The sequence below is a fragment of the Pseudoliparis swirei genome, chromosome 6 (assembly GCF_029220125.1).
Source record: "Pseudoliparis swirei isolate HS2019 ecotype Mariana Trench chromosome 6, NWPU_hadal_v1, whole genome shotgun sequence".
Lineage (NCBI taxonomy): Eukaryota > Metazoa > Chordata > Actinopteri > Perciformes > Liparidae > Pseudoliparis > Pseudoliparis swirei.
In genome coordinates, this window is record NC_079393.1 from 2,537,222 (window position 1) to 2,558,081 (window position 20,860).

The window sequence follows — 20,860 nt, forward strand, 5'->3', positions numbered from 1 at the left end:
AGAACTACAATAAACTACTATGAACTACTAAGAATTACTGAGTAGTTCTCAGTAGTTCAAAGTAGTTCATAGTAGTTCATCATAGTTCATCGTACTTTATAGTAGTTTATAGTAGTTCATAGAACTTCATAGTAGTTAATCGTACTTTATAGTAGTTTATAGCAGTTCATAGTACTTCATAGTAGTTCATCGTACTTTATAGTAGTTTATAGTAGTATATAGTACTTCATAGTAGTTCATCGTACCTTATAGTACTTCATAGTAGTTCATAATAGGTCATAGTACTTCACAGTAGTTCATAGTAGTTCAGAGCACTGCTCACCTCCTCTCTGGCCAGTCGTTGCTCCTCCTCCTTCCTCCGATGCTCGTCTCCCAGCCGGACTTGCCGCCTCTCCTCCCTCCTTCTCTTCAGCTCCTCCAGCTCCTGCTCCGCCTCTTCCTGTCGGTGTCTCGGCTGCTCCGCCTCCTGCTCCGCCTCCTCCTGTCGGAGTCTCGGCTGCTCCGCCTCCTGGACGGCCTCCGCCTGCTCCGGCTCCACGGCTCTGCTGCAAAGGTTTTAAAGATATATGAACATGGCCAGACTCCCCGGATAGAACTTCCATCTTCCTGGAATATCCACTAGTAAACGGTTCTCCATCGCCGTGACGCCGCTGTACACCTGGTGGACCTTTTTTTCCTGTTGCTCTTGGACGACGTCACTTCCTTTGTGGCGGCGTCTCCGTTGGCGTCGCTCTGTTTGGGCTCTTGGTGAAGAAACACCTTGGACGTGTAGAAGACTTTCACCTCTGACCTCTTCTCCACCTGAAGAACACTGAAGTCAGCTGCCGCAGAACGTTGACTCACATCTGAGTGTAAAAGACTAAAGAATGACTTTGACTTGTTTCAAATAACATGAAATATGACCGAGTCTTTAGACTTGATTGGACTTCTCTCGAATGACTTGGAATTTCATTCAAACCAGTCCAAAAGTTCTTGAGACTTTACTTGGACTTCTCTCGAATGACTTGGAATTTCATTCAAACCAGTCCAAAAGTTCTTGAGACTTTACTTGGACTTGTCTCAAATAACTTGAAATATGATTCCTATCTCAAATGACGAGACTAGGCACTTCACAGACTCGAATTTGAGACATTAGACTTTATTTGTCTCAGATATTCTTAAAACTTCACTCCGACTCGTCTTGAATGCCTTCAGAGTCGATTTGAAAGTCCTGAGGCTCGACGGACTTGTCTTGGACTTGAATCCGACTCGTTTCTAATACTTTGACACCTGACTTGAACATGTTTTGAGTTTCCTCAGAATTGACCCTCTGTGAGGGTCTTGAGACTTGACATAAGACCTTTTATGAAGGCCTTTAGACTGGACTCTGACTCCCCCTGAGGGTCTTGAGATTTAAGACCTTTTACAAAGGCCTTCAGGCTGGTCTTTGACTCCCTCTAAGGGTCTTGAAAATCCACGTGAGACCCTTTAAGAAGGCTTTCAGACTGGTCTCTGACTCCCTCTAAGGGTCTTGATAATTCACTTGAGACCCTTTATGAAGGCCTTCAGACTTGACTCTGACTCCCCCTGAAGGTCTTGAGATCTAAGACCTTTTACAAAGGCCTTCAGACATTACTCTTACTTCCTCTAAGGGTCTTGAGAATTCACTTGAGACCTTTTCTGAAGGCCTTCAGACTCGCCTCTGACTCGTCTGTGATTCATCTCATGGGACTTAGAAGATGAAGATTAACTCTAACTTTCCTCAAATTATTTCAAACTTGACTCCGACTCGTCTGCAATACTTTCCCACCTGACTTTGACTTGTTACGGATGACTTCACACTCGACTTACATCTCAAATAAACAACTTGGATAACTTCAAAAACTCGAATGATTAGAGGCTTCAGACGTTTCTAGAAAGAACTAAAACCTTTAAAGAATCACAAACTCCTACCTCTGTGTTCGGCCTTTGAATCTCCTCCTTCCTCCGGTTCACCGCCTCCTCTCTCATCCTCTTGTCCTCCTCTTCCTCCCTCTCTTCGTCCCTCCTTGCCATCTCCTCACGCTCCTTCCTCCTCTCCATCTCCACCCCGGTCACGTCTTCTTTGAGGCGATCCTGTCTGTGGAGTCGGCCCGAGGGCGAGACCGAGTCCTGGACGCTCTTCCCGGGGACACCTTTGTTGACGGTGTCTTCCTCTTCGTCTTCCTCGCCTCCCTGGCTGAGCTCCTGCAGCCGCTGCTGCCTCCTCCTCTCTCGACGCTGAGTCCAATCACTGAAGCCCTCGTCCTCCTCCAGAGCCACAGAGCTGCTCGGCTTCAGGTCGTACCTGAGGACGAGGAGCAGGGGGTCAAGATCAAAGTTCCAAAAACAAGCTGCCCACCAAGGGCCGACTCCTCTGGTTGTATAGAAGTCATCGCCCAGCTGCTGCCGGAGTCACGTGACCTCCACACAAAGAGCTCGTTAACCTTCAGCTGGTTTTAAACAATGAGGCCGAGAGGTCAACGGAGAGGTCAACGGAGGGGAAACACCGAGAAGCTTCAGAGGAAACACCGGACTGGTCTCTCTCGTGTTGATGTCCGACCATTTAATAGAATATGTTAGCTTAGCATGTTAGCATAGCTTAGCATAAAGACAGGACATCAATAAAGCTCTTAGTTAAAGAGTGTAAAGGCCTCTGCATTCTCCCTCCTGACCACCAGGGGGGGGGGGCAACTCCTCTGGTTGTATAGAAGTCTGTGCTTCATGTGTTAAAGCTGCATTCTCTCTCCTGACCACCAGGGGGCGACTCCTCTGGTTGTATAGAAGTCTATGCTCCATGCGTTAAAGCTGCATTATCTCTCCTGACCACCAGGGGGCGACTCCTCTGGTTGTATAGAAGTCTATGCTCCATGCGTTAAAGCTGCATTCTCTCTCCTGACCACCAGGGGGTGACTCCTCTGGTTGTATAGAAGTCTATGCTACATGCGTTAAAGCTGCATTCTCTCTCTCGATCCATTTTGTTTCTCATGTCTTAACTCTAACATTTAAAGCTGTGTGGAGCTCTGATGGATAGAAACAACTCTATTTTATATAATGCTTGATCTTTAATTAAACGTTAAACATCAAGTGTTGATGAAGTGGACCTATCAAAGCGTCTCCCGCGGAGGGAAAGTAATGAAAGTGTGTTTTGTGTTTCCAAGAGCTGGCAGAAAGGAATTCACTGAGCATTCCCCAGATGATTTAGACGCGGCCCCCGCTGCATGCTGGGAGTCTAATCAGCCTTAACGAGCGGCGACGTCTCCGTGACACCTGGACGGATTCCGGAGCGAGGGTGTCGAGGTCACAAAGACGTTCCTTCAAAATAAAGTTATTCAGAGGAAACAACGTAGTCAGGTTTCGGAAACACAATACTAAAGTAAAAACTAAAACAAAAAAATGGAAGCATGGACTTCTATACAACCAGAGGAGTCGCCCCCTGGTGGTCAGGAGATAGAATGCAGCTCTAACACATGAAGCATATACTTCTATACAACCAGAGGAGTCTCCCCCTGGTGGTCAGTGGAGATATTGCAGCTTTAACACATGAAGCATATACTTCTATACAACCAGAGGAGTCGCCCCCTGGTGGTCAGGAGAGAGAATGCAGCTTTAACACATGAAGCAGAGACTTCTATATAACCAGAGGAGTCGCCCCCTGGTGGTCAGTAGAGAGAATGCAGCTTTAACACATGAAGCATAGACTTCTATACAACCAGAGGAGTCGCCCCCTGGTGGTCAGGAGAGAGAATGCAGCTCTAACACATGAAGCATATACTTCTATACAACCAGAGGAGTCGCCCCCTGGTGGTCAGTGGAGATATTGCAGATTTAACACATGAAGCATAGACTTCTATATAACCAGAGGAGTCCCTGGTGGTCAGTAGAGAGAATGCAGCTTTAACACATGAAGCATAGACTTCTATGCCTCACATCTTTTCAACTACAGGCTTCGGAGCAGCAGCTGATCCCTGAGACGTGAAGCAGGAGGAAACTGTCATTAAAGCTGAAGCTGTAAATTCCTCTGCGGTTGCGTAGAGAGAAAGCAGCTGCGTGCTCGTCTTCACGCCGGCGGGGGGGCGGAGCTGGTTTCCTGCCTGTCGACCAACCCGTTGAGACCTGGCAGCCGTCAGCAGCTCGTACAGGAAGTCGTGTGAGTGACTGATGTTGTGCACCTAATGACTTCCTGTGTTCACACGGCTACGTCGACGGGGATAACGTTTAACGTTGGAATGTTTCACGGAGAGAAAACATGAAATCCTCGTAAAGCACTTTGTCTTGAGAAGTGATTTATAAGTGAAGCGAATTATGGTTCATGACTTCATGCACCAAAGACTGCATTAACACGTATATATATATATATAAATATATATGTATAAATATATATATTCATATATCTATATATATATTTATATATGTATACATATGTATAAATATATATATATATACATACATATATATTTAGATATATATTCATATATCTATATATATATTTATATATACATATATATTTATCAGAATCAGAATCAGAATCACAAACGAGGAATCTTTTTTGGCGGAAGGTGCAACATTTGGACATGACAAACAAACAACAATCAACACTACAGAAAGACAACAAATAATGTGAAAGTGTTTGGGTGTGTGCTTCAAGTGATGTGTGTTTTAGTTAAAAGTGTATGTTACACGTGGCGTGTGTTTAAGTGTTTAAGTTAAAGTGCATGTAAATAAAGTGGCATTTGTGTGGAGGAGGCCTCAAGTTAAAGTGCATGTTAAAGTGACGTGTGTGGAGGAGGCCTCCAGGAGGGAAGAAGAAGGAGGAGGGAGGAGGAGTAGGAGGAAGAAGGAGGAGGAGGAAGAGGAAGGAGCGGGAAGAAGGAGGAGAGAGGAAGGTGGAAGAAGAGGTGGTAGTCCTGGGGGTGACAGTCAGTCAGTCCGGGTTCCATTGATGAGCCCGACTGCCGACGGGAAAAAACTTTTGGTGTGGCGGGTGGTCTTTGTCCTGATGGACCGCAGCCTCCTCCCCGAGGGGAGGGACTCGAACAGGGAGTGTCCAGGGTGGGAGGGGTCAGCGACAATCTTTCTGGCCCGCTTCAGTGACCTGGAAGTGAACAGGACCTGGAGGGAAGGCAGATTGCAGCCGATAACCCTCTCGGCCGAGCGGATGATGCTCTGCAGCCTGCACTTGTCTTTGGCTGTGGCTGCAGGGTGCCAGACGGTGATGGAGGAGCAGATGATGGACTCAACGATGGCCGTGTAGAAGTGCACCATCATTTTCCCTGGCAGGTTGAATTTCCTCAGCTGCCTCAGGAAGAACATCCTCTGCTGGGCCTTCTTGGAGATGGAGCCGATGTTCAGCTCCCACTTGAGGTCCTGGGTGATGATGGAGCCCAGGAAGCGGAAGGACTCCACAGCGTCGACGGGGGAGTCACACAGGATGAGAGGGGCGGGTGGGGCTGCATTCCTCCTGAAACCCACAACCATCTCCACTGTCTTCAGAGCGTTGAGCTCCAGGTTGTTCTGGCTGCACCAGGTCACCAGGTGGTCAGTCTCCCACCTGTAGGCGGTCTCGTCCCCACCAGAGATGAGCCCAATGAGGGTGGTGTCATCCGCGAACTTTAGGAGCTTGACGGACTGGTGACTGGAGGTGCAGCTGTTGGTGTACAGCGAGAACAGCAGAGGGAAAGAACACAGCCTTGGGGGGAACCCGTGCTGGTGGTCCGGGAGCCTGAGACGTGTTTCCCCAGCCTCACGTGCTGCTTCCTGTCGGTCAGGAAGTCTGTGATCCACCTGCAGGTGGAGTCGGGCACGTGCAGCTGGGAGAGCTTGTCCTGCAGCAGGGACGGGATGATTGTATTGAAAGCAGAGCTGAAGTCCACAAACAGGATCCTGGCGTAGGTTCCTGGGGAGTCCAGATGCTGGAGGATGTAGTGAAGGGCCATGTTGACTGTCGTCTGCAGACCTGTTGGCTCTGTAGGCGAACTGCAGGGGGTCCAGGAGTGGGTCGGTGATGGTCTTGAGGTGTGACAGGACCAAGCGTTCAAAGGACTTCATGACCACAGAGGTCAGGGCGACGGGCCTGTAGTCATTGAGTCCTGTGATCTTGGGTTTTTGGGACGGGATGATGGTGGAGGCCTTGAAGCAGGCTGGAACGTGGCATGTCTCCAGGGAGGTGTTGAAGATGTCGGTGAACACCGGAGACAGCTGGTCAGCACAGTGCTTCAGGGTGGAGGGGAGACGGAGTCCGGGCCCGCTGCTTTGCGGGGTTCTGCTTTTGAACAGCCTGTTGACAGCTCTCTCCAGGATGACGAGGGTCGTCGCTGAGTTGATGGAGGGTGCTCCAGAGGTGTGAGCCCCTGATGGGCTGGGGGAGGGTGGGCTGATGGTCTGTGGCTTGTTGATGGGGCTGTGGGGGATTGTCTCAGGACTGCTCCATTGTCTTTCAAAGCGGCAGTAGAACTCATTGAGCTCGTCTGCCAGAAGCACATTGTTCATGGAGTGGGGTGATCTGGGCCTGTAGTTGGTGATCTGCCTGAGCCTCTCCAGACAGAAGCAGAGTCGTTTGCTGAGAGCTGCTGTTGCAGTTTCTCAGAGTACAGTCGTTTAGCATCTCTCACCGCCTTGCTAAACCTGTATTTTGACTCTGTGTACAGGTCCTTGTCCCCACTCCTGAATGCCTATATACATATATTCATATATATATACATATATATAGAGATATATACATATATCTCTATATATATATATAGAGATATATGAACGTAATCAGACCAAACGCTCATGTTTACAATGTTTCTGAGGGAATACATCAAGAGAGAAGTAGAGTTATTATATTTACTTCTATACAACCAGAGGAGTCGCCCCCTGGTGGTCAGTAGAGAGAATGCAGCTTTAACACACAAAGCATAGACTTCTATACAACCAGAGGAGTCGCCCCCTGGTGGTCAGTAGAGAGAATGCAGCGTTAACACACGAATCATAGACTTCTATACAACCAGACGAGTCTCCCCCTGGTGGTCAGTAGAGAGAATGCAGCTTTAACACATGAAGCATAGACTTCTATACAACCAGAGGAGGTTTCTGGTCTGTACTTACGTCCCGTCCTCTGAAGACGACTCCCCGGGCGGCGAGCCTCCGTTGCTCCACTGCGTCTCCTCCCTCCTCCTCCTCCTCTGCTCCCTCTCCACCTCCTCGGCGTCCTCCACGCTCCTCTGAGCCGTCAGCCTGCAGAGCAAGAGGAGGCGGAGGAGTTAGAAGATAAACATTGTGACAGCAGCAGCAGCTCCTGGTGAAGGTGTGTCTCACCTCCATGAGACCCTGAGCTCTGCCACCAGGAGGAAGGAGGACCACAACTCACCCAGTGCTGCTGTCTCAACACAACTAATGGAGCTTTATTTTGAAAAAACACTGAATTCGTTTAACGAGCAGAAATGCACAGTTCAAAACTCTAAAATGTTCAGTTTACGTTGATATAAAACAACACAGTGACCTCTGACCTTTGACCTCTGAGCACCTTTCTCTCATCGCCAGATTCACAATTCAGATGTTCTTTGGGTTAAATATACAAAACCAGAGCGGACACTTCTCTCCTCTTCCTCCTCTTCCTCTTCCTTCTCCTCCTCCTCCTTCTCCTCCTCCTCTTCCTCCTCCTCCTCCTCTTCCTGCTCTTTCTGTCTCCATTCTTCCTGTCGAGCAGAGGAAGTGACTGAAGGGACGGAGGTGAAGAGGCCGTAGACCAGCTGGAAAACAGCTGACTTTTCTAAATAAGAGCTTCATCTCATATCTCTATAGACTTCAGTGTAGTCCTTTACCTACTGGCTAGCAGCCCCCCCCCCCTGCTTCCAGTCTGTGTGCTAAGCTAGGCTAACTCTCTTCTCATCAAAAAGCAAGAGCCTTTAAACAGGTGAATCAAAGAAGTGATGTTATCTAGAAGCTCTCAGACCCTCGAATTAATAACACGTTAACAACACGTTAACAACACGTTAACAACACGTTAATAACACGCCTGTCTTCCAGCCGAGGACCCTGGGAAGAGGTTAGGGAGGTGAAGTCACCGTCAGGCTGAGACTCGTCCAGAGCAGCGACTCACCGCCACCGTGACGTCACACCTCGTTGCCACCAGGTGATCCGTGGCCTCTGATTGGTTCATCCTCTGAATTATTCCTCCGGCAAGTTGTCTGGTTTAAAAATAAATCAAAAATGTGTCAACTATTTGATTAACTGCCAAAACATCTCAAACAGAAGTCGGTTGTTCCCAGATGACGAACAGGTTGACGGTTTGGTATCAAAACAAAAACTTCTTATTTTTGACATAACTTGTAATTTCTTTGGTCTCTTTGTGTTTTTTCTAGCGTCCTCATAAGTCATTCATTTTATTTAGGACTAAATACCTGCAGAACTTTCTTTTGTTCTTCTCAGCAATTCCAGCAACTCCCTTTTTTCCTACGCTGTGATTGGTCATTCTGTGTTAAAGGGGCGGGGCTTAGCATCACAATCTAGAAATACATCTGGACTCCTGAGGCAGAACTCAGAGGAACATCTGGACTCCTGCTGCTTTCAGCAGCAGAGAAAATCATGACATCATGACATCATGACATCATGGCATCATTGCATCATGACATCATGACCAGAAGTCCACCAAACCCCCCGAGACTGCAGACTGATCCGGGCTGTTATGGCTGCAGGTCTGGGGGTCTGGGGGAACCAGAGAGAGATCTGGTCTGTGGTCTGTGGACTCCTGGAAACAGGACGCTCCACTCTGTTTACTTTCCCTCAGACAACCACAGAGAGAGAGGGGGGGGGGGGGGGGCTCCCCATCACTCATCAGCTAACTGCCCCCCACCCCCCCCTTCCAAAAAAAACATTCCTCAGCCTCTTATCTCCCCGCACCGTAAACACCGGCCATGTGTGGGGGAGTCGGGGTCAGAGGTCAGTGATGACATCATCCTCAGAGAGCTGATTACAAACAGCCTGAAATACAACAGTACTAGTGAGGTACAAGTACTCTTTCACTAAAGTACTCACACAAAGACTAAAGTACTCACACTGAGACTAAAGTACTCACACTGAGACTACAGTACTCACACTGAGACTACAGTACTCACACTAAGACTAAAGTACTCACACTGAGACTACAGTACTCACACTAAGACTACAGTACTCACACTAAGACTACAGTACTCACACTAAGACTAAAGTACTCACACTGAGACTACAGTACTCACACTAAGACTAAAGTACTCACACTAAGACTACAGTACTCACACTAAGACTAAAGTACTCACACTGAGACTAAAGTACTCACACTAAGACTAAAGTACTCACACTAAGACTAAAGTATTCACACTGAGACTACAGTTCTCACACTAAGACTACAGTACTCACACTAAGACTAAAGTACTCACACTGAGACTACAGTACTCACACTAAGACTAAAGTACTCACACTGAGACTACAGTTCTCACACTAAGACTACAGTACTCACACTAAGACTAAAGTACTCACACTGAGACTACAGTACTCACACCAAGACCAAAGTACTCACACCAAGACTACAGTACTCACACCAAGACCACAGCACTCACACTAAGACCAAAGTACTCACACTGAGACCAAAGTACTCACACTAAGACCAAAGTACTCACACCAAGACTAAAGTACTCACACTAAGACCACAGTACTCACACTAAGACCAAAGTACTCACACCAAGACCAAAGTACTCACACCAAGACCAAAGCACTCACACCAAGACCACAGCACTCACACTAAGACCAAAGTACTCACACTAAGACCAAAGCACTCACACTGAGACCACAGTACTCACACCAAGACTACAGTACTCACACTAAGACTAAAGTACTCACACTAAGACTACAGTACTCACACTAAGACTAAAGTACTCACACTAAGACTACAGTACTCACACTGAGACTACAGTACTCACACTAAGACTAATGTACTCACACTGAGACTACAGTACTCACACTAAGACTACAGTACTCACACTAAGACTACAGTACTCACACTGAGACTACAGTACTCACACTAAGACTACAGTACTCACACTAAGACTAAAGTACTCACACTAAGACTAAAGTACTCACACTGACACTAAAGTACTCACACTAAGACTACAGTACTCACACTAAGACTACAGTACTCACACCAAGACTAGAGTACTCACACTAAGACTACAGTACTCACACTAAGACTAAAGTAGTCACACTAAGACTAAAGTACTCACACTAAGACTACAGTACTCACACTAAGACTAAAGTACTCACACTAAGACTACAGTACTCACACTAAGACTAAAGTACTCACACTAAGACTACAGTACTCACACTAAGACTAAAGTAGTCACACTAAGACTAAAGTACTCACACTAAGACTACAGTACTCACACTAAGACTAAAGTACTCACACTAAGACTAAAGTACTCACACTAAGACTACAGTACTCACACTAAGACTAAAGTACTCACACTAAGACTACAGTACTCACACTAAGACTAAAGTAGTCACACTAAGACTAAAGTACTCCTATACTTCATGTAAAGTACTTTCTTGTGCACATGTTCAAAGTGCGATTCAAATAAAATGTATTATTCGTATAATTATTATAATCATAAATACTTCTTTTATCAATGGGCCTTAAACCTTTCCCCCACATGACGCCACGGCGTTGGTCTCCATTATTAAGCAGAAGTTAAACTTCATGACGGTTGTTTTCTAATAAAATTAAAAAAAACGATGGGCTTGATGACACGTTTGTGCACGTTAGGAAGCTTCAACGATGAATCACGCGTCTGATGATGAAGATGAAGGTGATGATGTCATCGCCGATCCTCCAGACCGACGCCATCTGCTGCGCTTACTGACTCACAGCGAGACTCCGGCCCCGCCAGCTGCTCTCGGCTTCGTACACCATGACTCAGTGACTACAGCTTCAGAGTCAAAGTCACCCGGAGTCACGAGGTTCAGATCAGAGCCGTTGTTCACGTCGCAGGAACACGAGTCTGAGCCTGAGATTATTACATCATCAATCTCTACGGAGAACACACCTCTTTCACTCATCAACACATCACAACGTAACGATGTCACAATGTAACGATGTCACAACGTAACAATGTCACAACGTAACGATGTAACAACGTAACGATGTCACAACATAACGATGTCACAATGTAACGATGTAACAACGTAACGATGTCACAACATAACGATGTCACAATGTAACGATGAAACAACGTTATGATGTCACAACATAACAATGTCACAATGTAACGATGTAACAACGTAACGATGTCACAACATAACGATGTCACAATGTAACGATGTAACAACGTTACGATGTCACAATGTAACGATTTCACAACGATGTAACGTTGTAACGATGTCACAACGTAACGATGTCACAATGTAACGATGTCACAATGTAACGATGTAATGGCGTAACGACTTAACGACGTAAGGATGTAACAACGTAACGATGTCACAACGTAACAATGTAACAACGTAAAGATGTCACAATGTAAAGATGTCACAACGTAACGATGTCACAACATAACGATGTCACAATGTAACGATGTCACAATGTAACGATGTCACAACATAACGATGTCACAACGTAATGATGTAACGACTTAACGACGTAACGGCGTAACGATGTCACGACGTAACGATGTAACAACGTAACGATGTAACAATGTAGCGATGTAACAACGTAACGATGTAACAACGTAACAATGTAACGATGTAACAATGTAACAATGTAATTAATTACATTATTACACGCGAGTGGAGGTGAGTTGAACCCCCCCCCCCACCCCAACACCCTGCGTGACCCAACACACTGCAGTAGTCCCATTGCTCCCATTGAGACCAGCACACCATTCGACACGCTCCGTTCTCCTCTCATCAAACATGAAGGAGTTTAAATATTAACTCTGTCACCTCATGAGCTGCTGGAGACCCAGTTTACTGGAGCTCCTCCTCAGCAGAGCGCTGGACATGCTGCTGATCCTTCTTCTTCTTCTCTTCCGTTAAAGTCCACACTGAACGCAGCTTTCTGTCCTGCCGCCGCACCGAAGCCCAGAGCTCAGACTGATGAGTGTGTGTGTGTTTCACTGGTAGAGACCCTTCACACACACACACACACACACACACACACACACACACTTCTTCCCTGCAATGCTGGTTGGGAATGTCAGCCGTGCTCCCTCCTCTTTTGGAGGCTGGGTTTGTAGTCCTTACACCGACCCCCCTCCTCTCTCACACACACACACACACACACACACACACACACACACACACACACACACACACACACACACACACACACACACACACACACACACACACACACCCTCTGACCTACATGTGGTTTTCATTGAGGAGCTCAGAGGCCCGACATCTCTCTGTTCTGTCGGGTCAAGTGGTCGTCTTCCCTGAGGAGGAATGAAAGAAGATATGCCCCGCCCCCCACAGCCCCCCCCCCAACAGCCCCGCCCCCCATCAAATAATTCCACTTCTGAACCATTAGCGTCTCCTGTAGTCAACGTTTCTCTCTCTCTTCTGTCTGTTGGTTCTTTCTCTCCATCACAATAAAAGAATAAATTATATTTTTGTTTTTATTCAACTGTCAAACTTTTGAAATGTAGTACAAATAAAAATAATCAAATTTGACAAGTTTGTATCAACTGGTTTGAGGAAATAAGCTGAGCTGCATGAAGAGCTGAGGAAGAAGAAGAAGAACAAGAGGAACAAGAAGAAAGAGAAAAACAAAGAGAACAAGAAGAACAAAAAGAAGAAAGAGAAGAAGAAGAACAACAACAACAACAAGAACGAGAAGAAGAAGAAGAAGTTGTTAAAGTGAACAAAACAATTTCATTCAACCAACAACACAAAGTTTGAGAGAACAACAACAACAACAACAACAACAACAACAACAACAGGAGGAGCAAGAACAAGAAGACCAGGAAGAACAATAATACCCTTTAGTCCCTGAAGCCCCTTTAGTCCCTGAAGACCCTTTAGTCCCTGAAGACCATTTAGTCCCTTTAGTCCCTGAAGACCCTTTAGTCCCTGAAGACCCTTTAGTCCCTTTAGTCCCTGAAGACCCTTTAGTCCCTGAAGACCCTGATGTCCCTTTAGTCCCTGAAGACCATTTAGTCCCTGAAGCCCCTGAAGTCCCTTTAGTCCCTGAAGACCCTTTAGTCCCTGAAGTCCCTGAAGACCATTTAGTCCCTGAAGCCCCTTTAGTCCCTGAAGACCCTGAAGTCCCTGAATTCCCTTTAATCCCTGAAGCCCCTTTAGTCCACGAAGACCCTTTAGTCCCTGAAGCCCCTGAAGTCCCTTTAGTCCCTGAAGCCCATTTAGTCCCTGAAGACCCTGAAGTCCCTTTAGTCCCTGAAGACCCTTTAGTCCCTTTAGTCCCTGAAGCCCCTGAAGCCCCTGAAGTCCCTTTAGTCCCTGAAGACCCTGAAGTCCCTTTAGTCCCTGAAGCCCCTTTAGTCCCTGAAGACCCTTTAGTCCCTGAAGACCATTTAGTCCCTGAAGACCATATAGTCCCTGAAGACCATTTAGTCCCTGAAGACCCTTTAGTCCCTTTAGTCCCTGAAGCCCCTGAAGTCCCTTTAGTCCCTGAAGACCCTGAAGTCCCTTTAGTCCCTGAAGCCCCTTTAGTCCCTGAAGACCCTTTAGTCCCTGAAGACCATATAGTCCCTGAAGACCATTTAGTCCCTGAAGCCCCTTTAGTCCCTGAAGACCCTTTAGTCCCTGAATTCCCTTTAATCCCTGAAGCCCCTTTAGTCCACGAAGACCCTTTAGTCCCTGAAGACCCTGAAGACCCTTTAGTCCCTGAAGACCCTGAAGTCCCTTTAGTCCCTGAAGACCCTTTAGTCCCTGAAGACCCTTTAGTCCCTGAATTCCCTTTAATCCCTGAAGCCCCTTTAGTCCACGAAGACCCTTTAGTCCCTGAAGACCCTGAAGACCCTTTAGTCCCTGAAGACCCTGAAGTCCCTTTAGTCCCTGAAGACCCTTTAGTCCCTGAAGCCCTTGAAGTCCCTTTAGTCCCTGAAGCCCATTTAGTCCCTGAAGACCCTGAAGTCCCTTTAGTCTCTGAAGTCCCTGAAGACCATTTAGTCCCTGAAGCCCCTTTAGTCCCTGAAGTCCCTGAAGACCCTTTAGTCCCTGAATTCCCTTTAATCCATGAAGCCCCTTTAGTCCATGAAGAACATTTAGTCCCTTTAGTCCCTTTAGTCCCTTTAGTCCCTGAAGACCCTTTAGTCCATGAAGACCCTTAATTCCCTTTAGTCCCTGAAGACCCTTTAGTCCCTTTAGTCCCTGAAGACCCTTAATTCCCTTTAGTCCATGAAGACCCTTTAGTCCCTGAAGACCCTTTAGTCCCTTAATTCCCTTTAGTCCCTGAAGACCCTTTAGTCCCTTTAGTCCCTGAAGCCCCTGAAGCCCCTTTAGTCCCTTTAGTCCCTGAAGCCCCCTTAGCATTCTGGAAAGGGAGTTCATGCCCCCCCCCGCCCCCCCTCGCCTCTTCCTGCTCATAAAACAGCGCTGCGGTTTCCAGCAAACACTGAACACAACACAACCCTCAAATAAACAGGCTCAAAGGTTAACGCCACGAGAGAAGAAGCAGAATAAAGTCTTTGTGTTATGAGAATAAATCTTTAATGAGTCATAATTAACACCTAATTTAACTAAAGTCTCCCGGTCCACGTGAAGAGGAACCCAGAGAGCAGCTCATCGATCGTTCTCATGGATGTGATCGGGAAGTATTGATTTCCTCAACAAGCTCTCCTCTGATTGGCCGCGCTCAGCCGACCAATCAGAGGAGAGCTTCCTGTCAGCTGACGTCACGAAACATGAGAAGATAAAAACTCTTTTTTCCTGTGATCACATGAGAAGCTCAAAAACTCTCAATGAAGCTCTTTGTGCTGAGAGAAGTTATTTATTATTTGAGTACATTTACTCAAGTACTGCATTATTTAATGTTCAGCTACTTTATAATACAATGCACAGCCGTATCTAATAATTACTTCATAGATCAATATTTATTTACTACGTCACGTATTTACTCGCCCCCAGGAGTCGCCCCCTGGTGGTCAGGAGAGAGAATGCAGCGTTAACACATGAAGCATAGACTTCTATACAACCAGAGGAGTCGCCCCCTGGTGGTCAGGAGGGATAATTCAGCTTTAACACATGAAGCATAGAGAGATCTTTGTTTGTAAACACATCAACATTAATTCACTCATTTCATGCTGCTTGTTGTCCTTTTGTTGACGTTGTTGTTTCCGGCCTGAGGAGGTAAACAAAAGCTGGTTGCCTTGGCAACAGAGACTCGTGATGAAACTGTTCAGGACATAACTATTGATCCTTTTTATGAAAGTCTATAACTCGTGAAATACTGGAGAAAATCAGAGGTGGAAGATGTACTTCTATCCTGTACTTCACTTAAAGTACTTCGACTACTATCACTACTACTACTACTACTACTACTACTACTACTACTACTACATGTAGGTCTTATTTATAGCTTTGGGTCATGCCCATAAAACTGATGTATCATTAATTTAAAATAATACAAAATATAAAATATTATGAAAAACCACATCAAAGGTCAAACATGGGACTCTCACCCAGGAGGCCGGTGTCCATGGCTCCGGTGTTTATTAGTTTCCTGTGATTTGAAAAGAGAGTTTCACAGACTGTGTTTCATCTGTTCACAGAGACTCAAATAAAGTCATGACAGTAAATTATAGACATTATTCTGCAGGCGTCACATTCCACTGAGCCGGTGTTCTGATGTTTCTGATGAGTCATCGTGGTTGAGGATTATTGAGCAGGTAACCATAGCAACAGCAACACACAGATTACTGAATTCCTGAGGCAGAACATCAAATATCAAATAACCAGAAACAAAAGAAGGATTGTGTCTTGTTTTCGAGTTTCTGAATGTTTTGAAGGTGACTTGTTGAGATGCAGAATTCAACATTTTGTTTTGTTCACTTCAGTCTTTGTGTTACGGTGTTCTTGAACTTTAACGACGACCTCCGACCGGACCTGATGACCCTAAATGACTTCACAGCCCGGTCTGTTATAAGGATGTGCTTTGGAAGAAAAATATTTTAATTTTAATTTCTTTCATTTCTTTCGTTTCATTTCTTTTATTTCTTTTATTTCTTTTATTTCATTCATTTTATTTATTTTATTTATTTATTTATTTATTTATTTATTTTTATTTAAAATTGTTTATGTTTATTTTTTATTTTTTTATTTAATTACAATATTTAATATTTATTTTCATTCTTATTTTTATTTAATATTTATTTGTATTTACTAATTCCACAATTACTATTACAGACTCTACAATAACTTTTTTACTAAATTTAAATGTACATTTTAGTTTTTATATTCTATCTTTTGATATTGTATTCAACTAAATCCAGCGAGGTCCAGGTCGAGATCATTCAATAACATCTCAACAATATTTATTGTTCCTGTTTTCAAATTGAACTGGATTAATACAAATGAATACATACTCTAATAATAGATACATAAACTTCTCTTATTTAATGAAGAACTAAGACTGGATTTAAAACGGGAAGCTTGTGAAAATATGTGCCAGAAATAATAATGTTAAGCTTTAACACATGAAGCATAGACTTCTTTAAATGTTCACCTTCTCACATTTTAAAATCTGAACATTAGAAAGTTATAACATTTCTAAAATGATAAAATGTATAAAATTAAAACATTTTGAAATTATAAAATTTTGAAAATAAGAAAATATTGGAAGTTATAAAATGTAAAAAAATTATAAGCTTTTGAAAATGTAATTTTTTTTCACAGTATAAGATTTGGGAAATTAGAAATGTTGAAAAATTATAACATTTTGAAAATCATAAAAATTTTGACAATTATAAAATTTGGAAAATTATAACATTTGGGAAATTATAACATTTGGAAAATTATAAAATTTGAAAATTTGAAAATGTGAACATGTGAAAAAGTGAAAAAGTGTAATGTTGTCATTATTTAATGTTGTAATGTTGTTACATCATGACATGCTTCTCTTCTCCATGTGGTCGTGACTCCAGGAGGACTCAACACAGAATACCTCATTTATAGCTGAATCATAAACAAAGATGGGGGACGGTTCCATCCCACAGCTGGTTCTGAAAACACAAAACACGTCCTCCATAAATCATTATGATATTGATAATTGAAGTTCTAGAAGAACGTCCCATATTCAACACAACATACTTATTAAAACAGTGATCTCGTTTCTGCTTCATCTCCTCAAACATTCCACCGAATTATTTCACTCGGAAAGAGAATATATATATATATATATAATCTATAATCTATAACCTATAATCTATAATCTATAATCTATAACCTATAATCTATAATCTATAATATATTGAGATGGTCCTCTAAAATCAACCTGAGTTTCTGTTCAGTGCAGAAAAACAGAACAAACACTCCACCTAGTGGTCGAGAAGCAGCATGACCTCCAAGAGCTGATCTGAGGTCTGACATAGTACAATAAGAAGTACTACATGTAACTCTGAGATGTAGTATAGTAAGAAGTACTATATGTACCTCTGAGATGTAGTATAGTAAGAAGAACTACATGTACCTCTGAAATGTAGTATAGTAAGAAGTACTATATGTACCTCTGAGATGTAGTATAGTAAGAATGGTAAAAATACATTCAGTCAATTATATAACTATTTCTTAATAAATATTTAAAGTATTTATTTACTGTACTACATTTCAGAGGTACAAGTTTGTACCTCTGAAATGTAGTACAGTTAATAAATACTTTAAATATTTATTAAGAAATAGTTATAAAATTGACAATGTATTTTTAGCATTTTTTTCAAGCTTTTGTAATAAACTGCTCACGGCTTTAAAATGTGATCTTATTTATATGAGAAGTTAACGACTAAATGTAAACCTCAGAAAGAATGCAGCTTCTATACATGATCTAAATTTAACTCTGAGGCCCCCCCCCCTCCCCCCATCACCCCCCGCAGGGCGACAGGATAAAGTTAGAAATGGAGGAAACCTTAGAGGCAGAACTCAGGGCACCGTACAAGGAGTGTGTGTGTGTGTGTGTGTGTGTGTGTGTGTGTGTGTGTGTGTGCGTGCAGTGTGTGTGTACACTGAAAACAGTTGATAATTAATGTTTACGATGAACTCGCCGAACCTGGAACATCTGACGATCTCATGCCGTCCATTCTACCTTCCCCGGGAGTTCAGCTCGGTCATCACCACAGCCGTCTACATTCCACCACAAGCGGACACCGACGTAGCACTATCGGACCTACATGATGTGTTATGTCGGCATCAGAACAAGTATCCCGACGCGGCTGTGGTGGTGGCTGGGGACTTTAACAAGGCAAACCTAAAAAAAGTCATGCCGAACTTTCACCAGCACATTACGTGTGCTACCAGAGGAAAGAACGTTGGACCACTGCTATACGCCATTCAAGAGAGGCTACAAGGCTGTCTCTCTCCTCCGTTAGGGAAATCAGACCATGCCGCCATTTTTCTGCTTCCGGAGTATAAACAAAGGATCGCGGAAGCGGTAGTGACGAGGAACGAATGCGGTGGTCTGACCAATCAGAGGCTGAGCTACAGGACGCCTGAGTATCGCCGACTGGGACATGATCCAATCCAGTTCCAGTGACGCCAGCGAGTTTATGAAGTAGCAATGAGCCTCATAGCAACGCTAACGGACACCATCGTCCCCACGGTAAAAGTTAGGGTCTTTCCTAACCAAAAGCCGTGGGTTGATAGATCCATCCGTGAAGCTGTGAACGCCTGCATTGCTGCCTATAACTCCGGTCTTGTATCCGCAACATGGACGAGTACAAGGCAGCGGTCTATGGACTGAGGAGGGCGGTGAAGGAAGCCAAGAGGAGGTACCGAGACAGAGTGGAATCACAGATGGAGCAGCGCGACACCAGGCGCCTATGGCAGGGGCTACGGACTATCACAGACTACCAGAGCAGACCCCGCTATGGTGAGTGCCGACGCATCCCTAGCGGACGACCTGAACTCATTTTATGCACGGTTTGAGGCTAGCAACAACAGCGCTAGCTCGCCGCCTAACAACAACACCGTTAGCGTAGCCGAGGTGAGTTCTACCGCTGGGGACGAACACACACTCTCTGTGACCGAGCACAGTGTGAGGAGGGCTCTGTTGAGGGTGAACACCAGGAAAGCTGCAGGTCCAGATGGCATATCTGGGCGAGTACTGAAGACCTGTGCTAACCAGCTAGCTCCAGTGTTCACCACAATATTCAACCTCTCCTGGCTGAGTCCGCGGTCCCCGCCTGCTTCAAGAGATCCACTATTGTCCCTGTGCCCAAGAATGCTTCTCCAGCATGTATGAATGACTACCGACCGGTGGCCCTCACCTCGGTGGTCATGAAATGCTTTGAGAGGCTGATAAAGGACTACATCTGCGCCTTCCTCCCTTCCTCCATGGACCCGCTGCAGTTTGCTTATCGCCCAAACAGATCCACGGATGATGCTGTCTCCCAGGTACTGCACACCACACTCTCTCATCTGGACAGCCAGAGGGGGCTATGTGAGACTGCTGTTCATTGATTATAGTTCAGCTTTCAACACCATAGTCCCTCCAGACTGGCCGGCAAGCTGATTGAGCTGGGACTGAACACCCCTGTGTGCTTGGATCCTGGACTTCCTGACCGCCAGGCCACAGGTGGTCAGGGTGGGCAGACACACCTCCAAATCCTCACCCTGAACACAGGATCCCCAGGGTTGCGTCCTCAGCCCCTACTGTACTCCCTGTACACACATGACTGTGTGGCCAGGTTCAGCTCCAACACCATCATCAAGTTTGCGGATGACACAGTGGTGGTGGGCCTGATCTCCGACAACGACGAGAAGGCCTACCTGGAGGAAGTTGCTGATCTGTCACTCTGGTGCCAGGACAACAGCCTCATCATGAATGTCACCAAAACTAAGGAGCTGATTGTGGACTTTAGGAGGGTACAACAACAGAGGACGTACTCACCACTGGGGATTAACGGGACTACTGTGGAGAGGGTGAGCGGGTATAAATACCTGGGAGTCCACATCACCGAGGATCTGACATGGTCAACAAACACAGACACTCTGGTGAGAAAGGCAAGGCAGCGCCTCTACCACCTCAGGCAGCTGAGGAAATTTAAAGTTTCCCAGAGGATCCTTCAGTCCTTCTACTCTGGAGCTGTAGAGAGCGACCTGACAGGAAGCATCACAGCCTGGTTTGGCAACTGCTCCGCTCAGGACAGGAAGGCTCTGCAGAGAGTAGTGCTCGGCTGAGCGCACTATTGGAACTACACTCCCACCCTGCAGGACTTGTACACCAGGAGGTGCAGAACCAGAGCCGCAGGATCATGAAGGATCCTCACCACCCCAACAACAGACTGTTTCAGCTGCTGCGGTCAGGCAGGCGCCTCCGTAGTCACGCTGCAAGAACAGAGAGACTGAGACGGAGTTTCTTTCCTCAGGCCATCAGGATTGTGAACTCCGACCTCACCAGGACCCCCACATAGACCCACACAACTGCCCCTCTTAGGCACACACACACACACACACACACACACTTACTGTAAATATTGTGTTGTTTTTTATTTGTAAATGGTGTGTACTTGTTGCCCTTGCACATTCCTGCTGAGCATTGCCACTTTCATTTCACTGCACACCCTGTGTGTGTATGTGACAAATAAAACATCTTGAATCTTGAATCTTGAATCTTGAGGATGACGTATTGCTACATCCTTTAGTTCATTACGGAGTTCCACAAGGTTCTGTGCTGGGACCACTT

At 45.2% G+C, this 20,860-nt stretch overlaps 1 protein-coding gene across 3 annotated transcripts in view; it reads right to left on the reverse strand.

Moving 5' to 3' along the window:
* lsp1a (lymphocyte specific protein 1 a) overlaps nt 1-12,152 on the reverse strand; it is a 28,527-nt gene extending 16,375 nt beyond the window's left edge. Inside the window, exons 1-5 of one of the 3 annotated variants that reach the window (XM_056416709.1) lie at nt 11,947-12,152; nt 7,087-7,215; nt 1,933-2,305; nt 668-801; nt 323-545 (exon numbers count right to left, since the gene is read on the reverse strand). In XM_056416709.1, coding sequence (XP_056272684.1) covers nt 323-545; nt 668-801; nt 1,933-2,305; nt 7,087-7,215; nt 11,947-12,005 — 918 coding nt within the window. In that variant the 5' untranslated portion in view covers nt 12,006-12,152. Of the gene's footprint in view, nt 1-322; nt 546-658; nt 802-1,932; nt 2,306-3,927; nt 4,101-7,086; nt 7,216-11,946 lie in introns of those variants that run through there. The other 2 variants (XM_056416708.1, XM_056416710.1) reach the window with 2 other exon arrangements.
* Nucleotides 12,153-20,860: the final 8,708 nt, after the last annotated feature.